General features: G+C 37.4%; 1 protein-coding gene across 1 annotated transcript in view; it reads left to right on the top strand.

Moving 5' to 3' along the window:
- Positions 1–15,553, top strand: part of PRKN (parkin RBR E3 ubiquitin protein ligase) — a 575,237-nt gene that overhangs the window by 110,859 nt on the left and 448,825 nt on the right. The window contains exon 5 of the mRNA XM_018077346.2: positions 8,756–8,874. Coding sequence (XP_017932835.1) covers positions 8,756–8,874 — 119 coding nt within the window. The remainder of the gene's footprint in view (positions 1–8,755; positions 8,875–15,553) is intronic.

The following is a 15,553-nucleotide window of genomic DNA, read 5'->3' as shown; positions in this document are numbered from 1 at the left end:
AAAAAGTCATAAGCTGTTTAAGTGATTGTGACATGGATGTTGTTGGTTATCCATTCCTTCTTCTTTGTATGTTTTCAGTTCTACCGTATCCTACTCTGAGATGAAAAAGGCTGAATTGCATGCACATACTGCTGAAAATGGAGCACACCATGGATTTTTACAGCATTTGTACAGCACTGTTTTCTTGGATGGTTTTTTTGTTTGATTGATTTTTGTTTGGGTTGGGGTTATTTATTATTTAATTTTTATTTCTACATTTCTCTCTTAATTAATCCTAGCATTCAATTTACTTTTTTTGATTGATACTAATCATTGAGCTGACATTTTCATAGAACTATCTATTACAGCCCCAAGATCTTGTTTCTGTGTGGTAATAACTAGTCAAGACCATCACAGTTTGGATAAAATTATTTTTCCTATGTACATTACCTCACATTTATCAACAATGAATTTAATTTTTCGTTTTGCTATTAGTCACTCAGCATTCTACAGTCTTCAATGTGTTTTTCCAATTGGCCTTCATTTTTACTATCTTGAATAAAATCATATCACTGGCCAGCTTTGTCCTTTCACTATTCATTTCTCTTTTTCTTATGATGAATACTCAAGTCCTAGAACAATTTTCTTTTGGGACTGTCCTGAGAAAACTGATATTTTATTCCTGACCTTTATTTCCTGTGTTTTAACCATTTATGTGAACACAAGAGAATTTTTCATTTAGTAACAGTATAGTTTCTATTAAAAAAAACTGCTGAGGAAGGCTTTTAATCTTAGAATACTAGAATTATTTGGGTCGGAAGAGATCTTAAAGATCATCTACTTCCAATCTCCCCTTCCACTAGACCAGTTTGCTCAAAGCCTCATCCAATCAGGCCTTGACCACTTCCAGGTATAAAGTTTTAGTACCTTAAATAAATTAAATATCTTCCATAAGCTTTGCTACCTGATTGTTTATTCCTTGTGTGCTCTGAAAAACAAACATTTTCAGAATGTTTTGTAATAGGGTAAGAGACTGTAACAAAGCTAACAGCAATACTGTTGCTTCTTTTTACTGGCCTTTCTTACTTGCAATTACCATTGATACTTTAGTACCTGTATCTGGGCAACATTAGTTGAGTAGAGCAAGGTTTTTTGGGACACTGGAAGTACTCAGAGTGCTTATACAGAGAAGAATCTCAGTAGGAATAGCCATTATTTTGACTGAGAGTTAGCTGATTTTTGAACTTCGATCAAAAGAGACGTATCTAATTACTGTGATTGTACACTACAGTAGGAATAAAACTTCCAACTGACCAAGAACAGAAATTTGAAGTTTACATTCTGTATTGTCAAAAAGGTGGTCGCCAAAACTGTGTAGTATCCCCTGTGTGGATGTGCCTTTGTGAAATGTCACATATTTGAAACTATTAATAATTGATACAGTTTCATCTTCAATTTGCAAATGCAGGCATCCATTCTATAGATTCAAATATAGCTTCTTTTTATTTGGGATATTATCAACTTAAGAAGCTGATGATAGTTTTGTTGTTTTTTTTTTACCCTTCCCATGATCTGTGAGTAGTTTGTTTCTTGTTGGACATGACATGGGTATTTTCTGGGATATCACTTCTTTGGTGTAAAGGCACCAACAGACTGCCATTTCTTCAATCTCCCTCATCCCTTGGGTGTTTAACTGATCTTGTCAAAGGCCAGCTGTGAAATGGGCAGTTGTGTAACCCTGGATCAGACTTCTATGGAAAGAGCTGTGTGAGAAAGAGCTGCTGGAAGCCTTGTCAGGGGTTTTCAATCTCCCCATCCTCAGTGGGCCCACTGGTCCAGGAGTTACACTTAACCTCAGGTCCTTACCTTTGTTCCATGCCCGGGCCATGTTTTTAGATATGCTGTGTTTGGATTTATATCTTCTTGCTTTTCTGGCACGATCTGGGACTTTCGTGATGACTAGTGGTTTAATTTTTAAGCATTTCTTAGTTTGTTGAAACTGTGCTCAACTGGATCTACTTTTCAATGCTGAAACCTACAGTACATGATCTGTGCCACCTAGGCATAGTTTTCTGGAGCAGCTTTGCTTCCCTTCATGTGCTTGGGCTTAAACCCAGAAGTCCCTGCCTTCAACTGCAAATAAACCAGTTTTAGCCAGTTGTTATCAGCACAGGTAACACTCAGTTCCTTCAATGATGTAAAAAGCAGTCAGGGTGGTGCGTTTTGGTGATATTATGGTTGGTGCATTGTGGTTTCCTCATGCAAAAGGAGTACATTTTCAGGGAGATTTTTTGATACCCTTAAGTCTTGAACACTTTGTTAACATATGAGGTAGCAATGTTTTTCTCCCATGTATTATTTGTCAAGCTTTCATCAGTTCCATGAAATTGTCTGGTTTTCTTTTTTTTCCCCTCATATTTTGCTGTCTGGCAGAATCATACCAATTGTTTTTTTTCTCTTTTTGCTGCCTTCAGTCCTTATTGTAAATATGAACTATACTAACGTTAATGTTGAATTTTGCTCCTTTGTCTGAAAATCAGAGAGCAAGCTGAAGAAGAGATAGGTATATTGTGAGAAGAAAGAGAAAGGTGAAGCATACATAGAGGTCAGGAAAGGGAATGAGAATGGGAAAAGGTAATTACAGAAGTTATCTGGGTAGCAAGATAATGAAAGATTTGGGTGAAATATAAAAGAAAGTGAAGGTAAATAATGCTGAGGCTCAGAGAAGCGAAGCTGAAGATTCTTTCTGTGTAAAAATACTTAATAAAATTTTTGCCTTCCCCCCTCTGAATTCCAGGAATTTAAAATAGAACAAATACTATCCTTTGCATTTTTTTTTAATTCATAGAAGTTTTTTTTCCACAGAAAAATTTTTCACCCAGAAGGTGTTAAAAAGATAAATGTGCCCCATTGTCTTTTTCAAGTACTTCTGATACTCCACCTCTTACACAGGCACTACACCCTCTTCAGCCAAATCTCAACTCTTCTTAAATTTTTAGTCCTTGTTACAGTGACAAGTCCTTTTATTTTTTCTCAATAGCTGTGTCTTCCATATACTTTAATTACCTGAGGTCCATAGGCATTCTGCAAATCATATTTCAATCTCAAGGAAAAGAATTATGGTGAGTTTGGGTTTTTTTCCTGTTTAGTCTATTTCGTATTGTTATCCATACTTCAAAATACTGCAGCTCTTTTTCATGAGTTCTTGTGCACAGCAACACCAAGTGGCATTCATCTCCCCTAATTTTAGAGGTTTGCAATGTAGATATTTCTACCAGACCTAGTGGTTCTAAATCCCCACAACAGAAAAAAACAGACTCTTTTAGACACAATTTATCTGACATGTTTGTCTCATTTTATATCTACTTTAGGATGAATTAAATCAAACTGTAAAAGTGTCTTTTTCTCACTAGAATATAACACAATCAGTTTAGACGAATATAGCTGTTAAATTAATGCCATTTCTGTCTTCTAAATTAGATAGTCATCATGAAGAATAAGTATAATCAAGAACGGGTACAAAAGTTTCATAAATGTGTGCATCTGCATACATGGGTCTGGGGATGAAAGTTCCATGCTCTGTAAAATCTTTGCTGCTAAAGAAGAGTGGTTAAAGAAAAAAAGTTTAAAGGCAGAACATTCCAGTTATATTTTTGGAAAGTGAATGGGATCTTATAAGTAATTTCTCCTTTTTCAAGTGCAGTAGTGCAGCCTCCACATTTTTTTTTTAATTCAGCTTTATGTGGAAATTTTCACTACTTTGAGAGTTGTAGGCTTATACTTCAGATGTTTTTTCTCCTACTGTGTTGAATCAAGCAAAGTCCTTAAAGTGAAGGCATTTGGAAGAATGTTTTTTTTGTTCACTTCTAACTGTGTATTTTTCATTACATGAGTGCAAATTGCAGAAATAGTCTGAGGTCTCTGACAGTCAGTCTACGTTTTACAAATTACAACTAGTCTAAATGTAAATATAATGGAATCTGAAACAATACTAGCTTTATGTAGTTTTCAGTCTGTTGAAAGACTTCCTGTAGCTGTGTCCTCTTTTAAATAGCTGATTATAGAAAAGACTCAGTAATCATTATCATCTATATGAAAATGCAGTTCAAATGAAAACAGTAGGTTAGCTACTAATATCCCTATTCAGATTTTATTCACTTAAACAGTCATATAGATGTTAATAGGTGTTTTGACTGATTAGAGATTTCAGCATCAGGTCTATAGTCATTATGACTAACGTTTTCTCAGTAACTAGTCATGCATATCAGAATAATTGGTCTGTGCTATCACTAACATGTACAAAGCTCCCACAGCATGGTCATCATTAACAACACAGAAAAAAAGGAAGTAAGGAGCTAAAAAACCTAAATGGGGAGACAGTACAAAACACTGGGATACACATCAGAGAAAGCTACTTTCTCTTTTCATATAAAATACTAAAGGGAGAGAACAGTTTTAAGACTATTTTTATTATGGGATATTTGTGAGGGAATCAGCTTTGAAGAGGTAGAAAAGAGAGAGTGTGTCTCACTGGGATGAGAAGACAGGTCCTGACATAGATCATAAATGAGCAGCCTTTTGCATTCATATCTTCATGCATTTTTTTTGCCAGTAAAAACAACGTAATTAAATGAACTTGATAGAGAAACCCACCAAGCATTTTACTAAAACTGGCCTGTCATAAATGGCTTTATATGATAATATTTGAAAGTGAAAACTGCAAAGTAGGGATTGTTTCCTGAATTCTTATTAAACGTTTTGGGTTTGTGTGGCCAGGTTTTGGTAGCAGGAGGCTACACAGGTCGCTTCGGTGAGAAGCTTCTGGAAGCTTCCCCCATGTCTGGTGGAACCAATGCCAGCCGGCTCCAGGACATACCCACTGCTGGCCAAGGCTAAGTCAGTCAGGAATGATAGTGATGCCTGTGACAACATATTTCAGAAGGAGTAAAAAAAAAAAAGTTATTTGGGCAGATGAAAATTGCAGCCAGAGAAGCGTGGAGTGAGAACATGTGTACAGCTCTGCAGACACCGAGGTCAGTGCAGAAGGAGGGGCAGGAGGTGCTCCAGGTGCCGGAGCTGAGGCCCCTGCAGCCTGTGGTGTAGATCATGGTGGAGCAGCTGTGCCCCTGCAGCCCATGGAGGACCATCGGGGTGCAGAGACCCACCTGCAGCCTGTGAAGGGGACCCACACCAGAGCAGATGGATGCCCAAAGGAGGCTGTGACCCCATGGGAGGCCCATGCTGGATCAGGGGCCTGGCAGGGACCTACTGACCCGTGGGAAGAGGAGCCCATGCTGGAGAAGATTTTCCTGGTAGGACTTGTGGCCCTGTGGGGGACCCATGCTGGAGCATCCTGTGCCTGAAGGATTTCACCCTGTGGAAAAATGACCCACTTTGCAGCAGTTTGTGAAGAACTGTTGCCTGTAGGATGGATCCACACTGGAGAAGTTTGTGAAGGACTGTCTCCCATGGGAGGGACCACATGGGGAGCAGGGGAGAGACTCCTGTCTCTGAGCAGTGGCAGAAACAACCTATGGTGAACTGACTGTAACCCCCATTCCCATCTCCTTTCACTGCTGAGGGAGAGAAGGTAGAAATTGCGAAGGAGGGTGGGGTGGGAGGAAAGTGGTTTTAAGATTTATTTTACTTCTCATTCTCCTACTCTGATTATGTTAGTAATTTTAATTAATATCCCCATTTAGAGTCTGTTTTGCCCGTGACAGTGATTGCTGAGTCATGTCCCCCAGTCCTTATCTCAGCTCATGAACCCTTAGTTATATTTTCTCTTCCTCTGTCCAGTTGCAGAGGAGAGTGATAGAGTGGCTTGATGGGTACCTGACACCCACTACAGTTATACACCCCAAAAGTGTGCACTTCATACATTTATTATATGGTTGGTCCTGCAGCAGTTTTAGTGATTACTGGCACAGTACCATAGTTACATTTTTTGTTAATACTGATATGTCAGAGCTGGTGCATAAGACAGATTTCCTTGTTCCTGTTTCTTTCAGTTCCCCTCTGAAAAGGGGCCCAGTGGGATGCATTCTCAGCCAAGGGCCATGCTAATGTAGGCAGTGATGTAAACAAGTCAATAAAGAGTTTAATGATGGCCATCAGTATTGCATTGTTAGGTGTCTTTCAGCATTTGCATTTTTAGTTCAGTCTTTGTTTTGCCTGGTGATGCTGCTCAGGACGTACATGTAATAATGTAACTGAGCTTTGTGAGAATGTGATCAGCACATCTGCATAAAATAGTGAATGGGTTGCTGAAAACTCCATTTAACATATTCCTTCTAAAATCAGTGCATTCCTCTTGTCCTCTTGTTCCTTTCCTTCTTACTTGCTATAGTAGACATTTCAAAAGTTATTCTGTGCCTCTGAATAGTTCTGTGCTGCTTAACTGTTCCAACCCATTAGATTATAAATTTGTTTCTCGTGTTTCAAATTTGTGCATAGGGGATGTGTTTAGAGGGACTTTTTGTATTCATGAAAAAGGAAAACAAAATTGAAAGTGCTAAGAAAAATGACTATTGAGGTAATGTAGTCTATTTTTGCACAGAGCAAATATCAAGCTAATGCATAAGATTTATCCTCTATAGTAAATCAGCAATATGTCTCATTTTAGGCCTCTCCTATGACTACTATTTTTTACTGCCGTATTCAGTCATGCTGATTTATGCCATACTATCCTGTGAATATTTTGCAGAATATTATCAATAAAATAATTTTATTTTTGGGTCCAGATGGAATGAGCCTAGAACACAAAGACACAGAGCATGATTCCTGCCTCAAGTATTTTAATGCTTGAAATAAACTTGGCATAAAATGTGAGACAGGGACACAAGACATCAGGGAGTGGAGGACTGGATCAGGAAAGGCATCAGCCAATTAACAAAATATTTTGTGCTGTAAGGGCTCTTGTACTCAGATGGCTCTGTTTAGCTGGAAGGGTTTCATTAGAGTCGTGGCAGGAATCCTTCTGGCAGGAATCCTTCTGGAGAGTAGGAACAAACTAAGACAGCAAGTGGTGGCACCACAGAACTACTCAGGATAAGTGCCCCTACTTGTGAACAGAAGCAGCCCTCTCAGTAGTCCCATGAGACAACCTCTATAAGACACTGGAACAATGGGAGAGGACTGGGGATAAGAAAACAGGTTCTGGTCTCACTTCCTTCACCTTAAGATTAAGTCAGGAATAAGTGGCTGAAATCATCTTGTTTATTGTGGGCCTCTACTAGTTTGTATGTGTGTGAATATATGGACGTGTGGCAATTTTCCACAGAAACTGAATTAAGTTTAGGTTTTGGTGTGCTTTATGTTCTGGTATGGTGATTATTATTCTCCAGGGAAGCATGAAAATACTTGTTAGATTAGTTAACTAAAATTAGTATTGGATACATCACTGATGTACTCTTATGTAACTTATGTTTCTGAAGAATTGAAAAAATATCACAAAATTTCTTCTTTCAGCAGTGTATACATCTACATTCTTTATAGACATCTACATAGTTTTTCATAGTAAACAAGTTTTTTTGGATGACACAGTACTCTTAGGTTGAGCTTCGGACACTGAAATTATATTTTAATTACATTCATATGATCTTTGAGAACGTTTATATTAGGACACCCATGAATAGGTATAGCATGTATTTGTTAGGCATTTTGCATTGGCAGGACACAGGGTCTGACCCTTACCGTGTGAGAAACACGTAAAAATAAAGCAGGTCAGCCATGTTTAAAAATATTATTCCAGGTAATATTTACTGTGTACATAAATAGAATATACTATGCTGATGAATGTAGGGAAAAATGGTAGAATGGGGAGAAAGACAGTGAAAAGGTTTTCATCTCTAAGGGACTGCTACTGATTCTGAAGTTCCCCAATGTTAATGGGTCAAATCTTCTGTTGAAATTGAGAAATATCTATTTAAAACTTTATTCTGATCTTAGTTCAACTTCTGATAATATACTTGAGTCTCTGAACTTGGAGGTGTATAATCTAGATTTAATTCATGCCATGGATATTTCAAAATTTTCTAAGGAATAGCAGTAGGCATTCTAAAAAGTGCTTCACTCCAAGCAGTGATCAGCATTGCCTGTGAAATCAAATTCATTAGCATTGCCCTGGGCTTCCACAACTCTCTGCATATCACATTCTGTTCCATAGTTTCACAAACAGAATGCGTTTCATTTCATTTTCCTTGAAAATTTACTTGGCCTAATATCTTGGCAGCAGTTTACAAACTTTGCTAGGTTATACATCTGCCAGCAAGGATAAAGAAGTGGCTTTCAGTCTTCCATGAATAAAAGTAAATTTGCTAATTAAATATTTGTTTTCTTTCTATGATATCAGTCAAACTCGTCTTTTAAACTTCATCCAAAGAAATTTTCGTGCAATTTGACCTCATAAAACTTGCAGCTAGACAAGTAAGATGCAAATTATGGAGAGCTGAGGTAATTAATCTCATAGGCCACTTGCCAAAGATTACAGTTGGTGCTCATGAGTGGTAAGCTTAAACTGTAGACAGGATGCATTTCCTAGGAGTTACAGTGTAGTCCACCTGTAATTATTGGTCAAGAAGCAGGAGTTACTGGAAGGTGTTAAGAACTAGACCAGGTAAGATAAGATGATCATAATGCTGTCCTCAGAAAGTAAAATTATTTTAACTTATTACTTAAAGAGTCAAATAGAAACCTTTCACAACAGTTTGTTACTGATTTTCTGTATACGACAAAAGTGATTGTTTTCTGTTTGTTTGTTTTTCCCTTCTGACAGGTGCAGCTAGTTACAACAGTTTTTACGTTTTTTGCAAAAATTTCTGCCAAGCTGTGAAGCCTGGGAAACTGAGGGTCCGCTGCAATGTGTGTAAACAAGGAACCCTGACCTTGGATAGGGTAAGCTTTTTTGGACTTTTTTTCAAGGTTTTGGAGTATATTTCTTGCTGTTCAAAACCGAGAAGAGTAATTCAAAGGCTTTTGAAAATTTCATTTATTTGTCTCCATTATTTGCATCATATGCAAGGAACAAAGGGCAGACTAGAGCTCCAGTTCTGGAAAGACATAGCCCCTCTGAGGGCTAATGATTAACCTGGTAGTATGCACAATGTATACAGCTACATGTATGCTAAAAAGATGGGATTATAGATGCTTATTCAAAGCTTGTAGCAGTTGTAAAGGCCACAGAAAAACTTGAATTCAGATCTAGATTTGTGGCCGTTATGGAATGAGGTAGGAAGGTTTTGAGTGGCTGTGCAAATGAGAATATTAATCCTTCCAGCCTAGTTGCTGCATGTAAAGCCAAAGGAAACTTATTGCGTTGGACTAGGAAGTTAGTAGGAGATCTGTCAAGCTTGGTTTGCATCCTAAAATGGGAAAGTGTTTTTTGACTTGAATGTGCAGTAGTTTGTTTGTTTGTTTGTGTTTGTGTGTGTTTTGTTTCTTTTGGGTTTTTGGTTTGGTTTGGTTTGGTTTTTTGTGTTTTGGGTTTTTTTTTGGTCTAAGTACTACTGAATTTTACTGGTTCTGTTACTGTTGAATGAGAGCCTCTTCTCTCTCATAAATCAGTGTTTGTCAACCAAGTTTGTGATAGTGAGAGGTTTAGGTTTTGAAGGAGAGTGAACCGTACCATGCTATAGCTTGGGGCAGGGACTTTCATATTTGACACATGTGCAGATGTTCAAATTTGTCTTTCACTGTGGTTTAAAGTGGTTATTTTCAGCTTCATGTTCTCAGTGTAGCACAGTGCTTCAATGTCTCTACATGTAATAGCATTGTAAGACTCTTTAAAAACCCAACTCCTCTATTCTCATTTAAAAGAATAAATCATACCATGCTTATACACATCCAATTCAAAAAGCTATAACAATGAACTCCCTCAAGCTTTGTGTACTAATCCTGAATTACCTGACTATCTCTGATGTATTTCAGAGGCTTCAGAGAGTTGCATTTTGTGGTGTTCCAGATGAGCACATCTAAGGGGATTTTTTTTCTCTCAAAAGTTGCATTTAGTGATTAGTGTAGGCTTAATCACATATAAATCAAGACACAAGAGAAGTCACCATTAATGTACATTTTCAGTGGTGGGATGGATAGAAACACAGGCAACATTGTATTCAGCTGGAATACAAGCAGTCGTGCTGCTGAAAGACATTGCTGTTATCACTAGATGAGTCAATCTTGTGCATCTCATTTATGTCACAAAACATGAGTCCTTTGCTAGACTCAGTGTCTTTCTTCAGCATGCCCACTTTTGGGAAGGATGACTTTCACATCTATCTATACTGTTTGGTTTGGAATCTCTATGTTCCTTTTATTAAGTAAACTTTAATAAATTTCCCAACTTTTCAGCTTTTATAGTATCTGCTAAACAGTGTTATTTGTTTTGGAGACTTAAAAACCAACCAACCAAACAAACAAACAAAATATCCAACCTTTTATTGTCTCCCAGGAATTCCTCATAACTCCATGCTGGAAGCTCTATTATAAAAAGTTTGAGTATGGTATGCTTACCAATAAGTTCTAATTGCCTGGAATGTACATGGGCTCGTATTTGTTTAGCATGTACAGGGTCAATGAAACAATAAATATACACAAGCTGATAAATTCAATTGAATGGGCAGATAACAGCAGTTTCTTCTTTTTATTTGCATATTGTACAGTAAATATGAAAAGAATAGCTGAAAACTTGCAGTGGAAGCTGTTCCAGTTTTCAAGATTGATTAAAAAAATCCCAGCTTTCAGAAGATTTGAGAAGTTACTTCAGCATAAAAGTACAAAAGACGAAAGGGAGATATCTTTTGGAGAGTATCAAATGATAATTTTAGTCTGTTTTAGTTTTCAAATAATACTTGTCTATGAAATTAATTTGCACTTAAGATTCTTGTTACTTTTCTCCCAAAACAAAGAAAATCTGTTATCATTCTTTGTCTCTCAAATTCAAGCAGAACACAGAAGTTAGGAACAGTGAGCATGCTGGTTTTGCAGCTTGGGCTGTCAGTCCTCTGGACTTCCAAAATGCAATATTTGAAATATGGGCACACTTAGTCTCATGAATGTGCTGTTCAACAGTCAGTTTGTTTTATAAATACATAACGTCTACCTCAGTTCTCTGGCTGTAAAGAGTAGGTACAGATTTGGCAGGTGCCTGGCCCTTGTGAACCTCTTTTTTTGTCATTTTCTGGTGTATATTCCGGGGAGACAGGAAATAATTCCACCTGAGGACGCTTCTAATATGTACTAAGACTCATTTATTTTTCAGTACTGTGTAGAGGCCTCTCTCTGTTAAGGCCAGGCAGAAGTGTGGCCCATACAGAAAGTGCTCTGCTTTCTTCAGTGTGCTGCAGCCTACAATAGGCAAGTTCTGTCCAGCTGAAAATCTTACTGTCAATCATTTGACTTTAAATGATATGACTTGCATATCAAAAAAAAGTTCAAGTTAGTATACTATCCCAAACCCTCTACCTTTCGCCTCCAATCCCTCTGGACTGTGTCAGTGATTGCTGATATACATCTTCTCTACTGGTTCTACAGTTATTTTCTTTGTATAGAGAAATTAGTCAAAATAAAGTTGACATGAATAAACTGTAAAAAAAGCATGTCTGTACCACTATACTACAGATTTGCCAGCAAAACCACATTTTTGTAGCTCTCTTTTTTCCTCCCATTCTTCCTGAACTGTACGTGACCTTTACATGGCAACACAGCAAGTTTCTTGAGAATGTCTCTTATGCTGAAAGCACCAAAACACCGTGTAAGCCAGCATCTGTTACACTAGTTCTTTTATTGAGATGAAAGTGTGTAAAACGCACATAAAGCTTTGGGCAGCCTTCACTTACTCTACATGCTAATTCTCACTTACTCTACATGCTAATTCTTTTCCTACCTAAGCTACAAATGACCAGCTTAATTAAATTGAGCTTTCTTTTTTCATGGTGTGTTGACTTACATTTTAAAATATTACTTACTCATTTAAACAGTCTTATTTCAAAACCTTATTTAACTGTCATGCCTATTTGCATAGCATTATTTTCATATATGATGCTTAGAGTGAATTTATGATACTATATTTCTGTGAAATTAAAGAGTCCACTGTTTTTATTTTTGCGAAAGATATCCTTCTAAATATTAAATTTGTTATTTTTCATTTGACACTTAGGCTGGTGTTTTATGGACATTTCATGACCTAATGCTTTATGGGAGATACATACCAGGTTGATTTAATTATAAGAAAACATCGGTCAGTGCAGAAGTATCAGCTCTCCTTAGTTTCTCTAATTAATCAAGCACAAAAGCATGTCTGCAAAGACTGAGTGTGGGAGTCTGGTGTAGACCACCTAGAAGCCTACCAGTAACTTTCTTCATATAAATTGAAAATTTTAGTCATTAGTTTCACAGTGTTGTTCGTTGGTTGTTTGGGTTTTTTTTCATATCATACAATTCTGCAATTTGTTTCAGGAACTGTGATTCAGATAATTATGATATTCTTCTTTCCAGGAAAAAAACCCACAAAATGAAACCACCAAAAAACAAACAAGGAGGCAACAGAAAACTTGAAATAAACAAACAAGCAAAACCCCACAAAAGAAAGTCTAATTATAGCAGTCACATTTGCAGTTCTTCTTTTGGAGCCATAAGAGTGTTAATATTCACAGTGTTAACTCTATATTGAAAAGGAAAATGTGTATCTGTGAATGGAAGGCCTGATTCTGCAAACTGATATGCACCAACTATACACTAACCCAGACTTTTTCAGTGTAATTGATTCTGTTATGTACTCCTGGTACAAAAGACATTTGATTTGGTATCTATTTGTCATAATACTGAATTCAACTAGAGTAAGACTGTGGATTGAAGTGTGGTAAACAGACTTTAGGTCTCCCTACTCAGCCACAGGTGCTATGGTGAGGCCATTTCTAATGCGGGGACTCATTACGATTTGGTCATTCTTCTCACTGTGTCCTTGGTAGTTAGTACTGGTTGAGTTTTCAGTAAATCCTCTAGTGCAAGCACCCAAAGGAGTTTGTCACAACTTCTTCTACACTTTCCAAGTGTTCCTTATAGTTCACATCATTATATCAGATCTTTTCAGACATAGGGAGTTATATTCATATCTGATTTAGCTCCCTGCAGCTGAGGCTTAGTTTCTGGCACTTACAGGACATTTGGTGTGAATAGTCCCATTGCTGTCCCTGCCCTCTGCGCTCCAGAGGAGCCTCCTGACTTCACAGGTTTTGTTAAACTGTCTCTGCCACAGAACTACTCCTCCATCATTTGTCGTACTAGGGGTGTTGCTTTCATCTATTGCTTTTCATGTTAACCTAACAAACAAATGGGCATTTGCTGGATTTTGTTTCTCTGCAGCCATGAAAGGCTTGCCATTTAGATCTCTTGTCAGAATAGGCTGTGAGGTACATCCCAGTTCTGTGAGGGAAAAGCGCTGTGGTCTTATGAGTGCCTTTCAATGACTGAGGAATAACAGGTCATAGGCAGTGCAAGTGCTCTTCCTAATAGATGGCGGTGTGGCATTTGGAATTTGATACTTTCATATTTCCTAGGAAGAGAAAGATCTTTAATACAATAATTTTTTTTGAGTTCTTTCTTCCTAACTCCACTTAAGTTATTTAAACAGGGTGTTTTCTTTAGAAGAGATTTTCAGTAATATAAAATAAAAAGGCAGTTTACTTTTACTTCTTTTTTATATATATATATATCATTGTGAAACTCCTTTCCACAGTACATGACCCCTCAAAACTGCTCATTTCAGATCACATCTTTTTCATGGAATTAATTACTTGTATCCTGGCTCAGTGACAAAGAAAGGAAAGAGTACTGTTTATGGCTTTGGAGCAAGGCTGACTGAAAGAGAAGGGGACAAGTAGCACCTCTGAAATTATGTAGCCCTTACCGATGCTGAGTCAGCTTCTCCCCTGTGCTGGTTACACTGCAGGGGTAATATTGCAGTCAGATTACAAAAAATCAATTTGTCCTTTGAAGCTAAACTGCAAAATAAACACTCATTGAAGTGTATGTGATAAAGTGTGATCTCATTTACAGGCTAGGGAAATATTAAAAATGTGATTGAATTCTTGAGACTGGGTGACGTAGGTATCTGTCTCTCCAAAATTACATGTCTGCTTTGAGGATAAAAATGTTTTTGATGTATTTTAGCTAACACATGACAAACACTATGTGTTAAATTACTTCTGCTGAATACTGTGCATAAGAAAGTTACCACTGTAATGTGTTTTCCACGGTCAAACTAACAAATGTGAAACAACCATTTATTTTTGGGTTCCTGCTAATGAATGTGTTAGTACAAAAATAGCTTAATTTCCCTGCATTTGGCTGACAGAAGTAGTACTTACAGGAAATTACATGTATTCAATATATGTGCTTCTTTCTACATAAATAATGGGAAATGTCTCAATTCTGACATCTAAATTACCACGACTGGGCACTGATGTTAATGCTGCCTTGAGAAGACTAGTGCAGAGAAAATGAGCTCTTGGAATAATTTTTTCCAGGGTTTTCACAGATTCAGGAAATCTTTTTGCATTACTTATATTAAATCAGCACGCTTAATCATAAGCCTAAGGTTTTTTTTCTAGTGAACCAGTGTTTTATGAGAGTGATGGAACATCTTAAGATACAGATGTGTTATTCTGTTGTTTAGGCCAAGCCCAGCTGTGCCAGGATTCCAGAGAGAAATCAGGCATGTTCTGATCTTTTCCCTACCTGCTGCACAGGGAAATGTACTCTTCTGTGCACTCATGTTTCATATAAACTGATCTGATAGTGACAGATTGATCATGAATATGAACTGCTGAGACTCTTAGTGCAGAACTATACTTTGATAGTAAGTCCTGTCTCCTAATGGTGTTCATCTTTCACATCCAAGTCCGTGCTAGATACAAAACCTCTGTCTTTCATATCCATTAGATAGTTTGAGCACTTTCCAATAACAAAATCTGTCTCAGAAAGGACTATTTTTCCATCATAGCAAAGGAGAATCTATCACTAATTGGCCTGACCAAGGAGGCTAATATTTTGGTATTTTGTACTGTAGTTCCACAAGTGCCATCCTCATAAGGAACTCATGTCATCCACTCTTCCATATTGTTCTCATGTTGCTTGCAGTGACTTGGTGCAGAGCATCAGCATTAAATAAATGTAGTGCTAAGCTGACTCAGAATTTGGAATTACTGGTGGAACTTTCCTAAGAATGATCGCAGGTGGTCTGCCGGTCTGATTCTGCCATTGCTCATTCAGTGTCTTCAATGCATTTAATACTATGGTTATCAGAAGAAAAAAAAAATAATGCCTACATTTCTACTTTTAAAAGTCTGTTTTCTTTGATGATATGTTAGATTTTGCCAAATCCATCCACAGCCTGGGAAGGCTGCTCCAACGAATGTTCCTGGGACCTGTTTAAGATACTGTGACACTTACAGAAATAAAAAAGCTCAGCACTGGGTAACTGCAAAATTATTTTAAAAGCATTTTTTTCTTTCTTCTCTACTTCTGTCTTTGGCTCCAAGTCTCAATTCCCACTGAACTTCTTAAAGGACAGCCTCAC

This window comes from Manacus vitellinus, unplaced genomic scaffold (genome assembly GCF_001715985.3).
Source record: "Manacus vitellinus isolate BGI_N305 unplaced genomic scaffold, ASM171598v3 scaffold_37_pilon, whole genome shotgun sequence".
Lineage (NCBI taxonomy): Eukaryota > Metazoa > Chordata > Aves > Passeriformes > Pipridae > Manacus > Manacus vitellinus.
Note: the sequence above shows the minus strand (reverse complement) of the source record. Positions and strands in the feature narration are given on the sequence as shown.